Source organism: Propithecus coquereli, unplaced genomic scaffold (assembly GCF_000956105.1).
Source record: "Propithecus coquereli isolate 6110/MARCELLA unplaced genomic scaffold, Pcoq_1.0 Scaffold525, whole genome shotgun sequence".
Taxonomy (NCBI): domain Eukaryota; kingdom Metazoa; phylum Chordata; class Mammalia; order Primates; family Indriidae; genus Propithecus; species Propithecus coquereli.
In genome coordinates this window covers 252574-253261 of record NW_012151119.1, presented here as the reverse complement: position 1 = coordinate 253261, position 688 = coordinate 252574, and the positions used below count along the sequence as shown (strand labels likewise).

At 61.0% G+C, this 688-nt stretch overlaps 1 protein-coding gene across 1 annotated transcript in view; it reads left to right on the top strand.

The window, feature by feature from the left end:
- Window positions 1-688, top strand: part of RBSN (rabenosyn, RAB effector) — a 31561-nt gene that overhangs the window by 16327 nt on the left and 14546 nt on the right. Inside the window, exons 3-4 of the mRNA XM_012656890.1 lie at window positions 140-309; window positions 439-525. Of these exons, the coding sequence (XP_012512344.1) occupies window positions 140-309; window positions 439-525 (257 nt within the window). The remainder of the gene's footprint in view (window positions 1-139; window positions 310-438; window positions 526-688) is intronic.

Here is a 688-nt window from a genome sequence, read left to right as displayed (position 1 = left end):
ATGCCCGGTGGGGGTTTCTTGGTCAAGTGTCCAGCGGTGTCTTTTCTTCCTGGGTTGTCTTCGAGAAAAGCCAGGTGGCTTTCTGGTCTAATGTAGTATCACCGACTCATTCCGTGAACCACCTCTCACGTCTCATTAGATGCAGCGAAGTTACTCCGGGGGTGGCTCCGGGCCCGTTGAGTCGCATCGGCTCGGCGAAGAGCACGGGGCTGGTCCTGGGGTCCTGGGCGCGAATTGGTCCCTGTGGCGCCCACACGTGGAGAGCGGCGTCCAGGGGATTAGCTGCTTCCCAGGAACGGCCGCCGCGTTGTACGCGAGGGTCCGAACGCCTCAGGCTTGGAGGAATTAATCGCGTTTGCCTTTGTGAGGCCTTAAACATTTCGCACCCTTCTCTCCTACGCGTGAGGCTCAGATCGAACGCCTGTGCTTCCTCCGTAGTGCTGGGGAGACGACCTACAGTCTGGAACACGCCAGCGACCTCCGCGCGGAGGTGCAGAGAGTGTACGAGCTGATCGACGCTCTAAGGTAAGGCCCGTAGGCGGCGCCTGCCCTGCTGGCGGACCGGAGAAGGTGCCGGTCTAACAGAACAGTGGCGGCGAGCAGGCCGTCGCTTGGTCGCCTGGAGTCACGGTGACAGTGGGGATGTGAAGAAGAGGAGGCCGAGGAAGGGCCAGCTCTGATTCTCGAT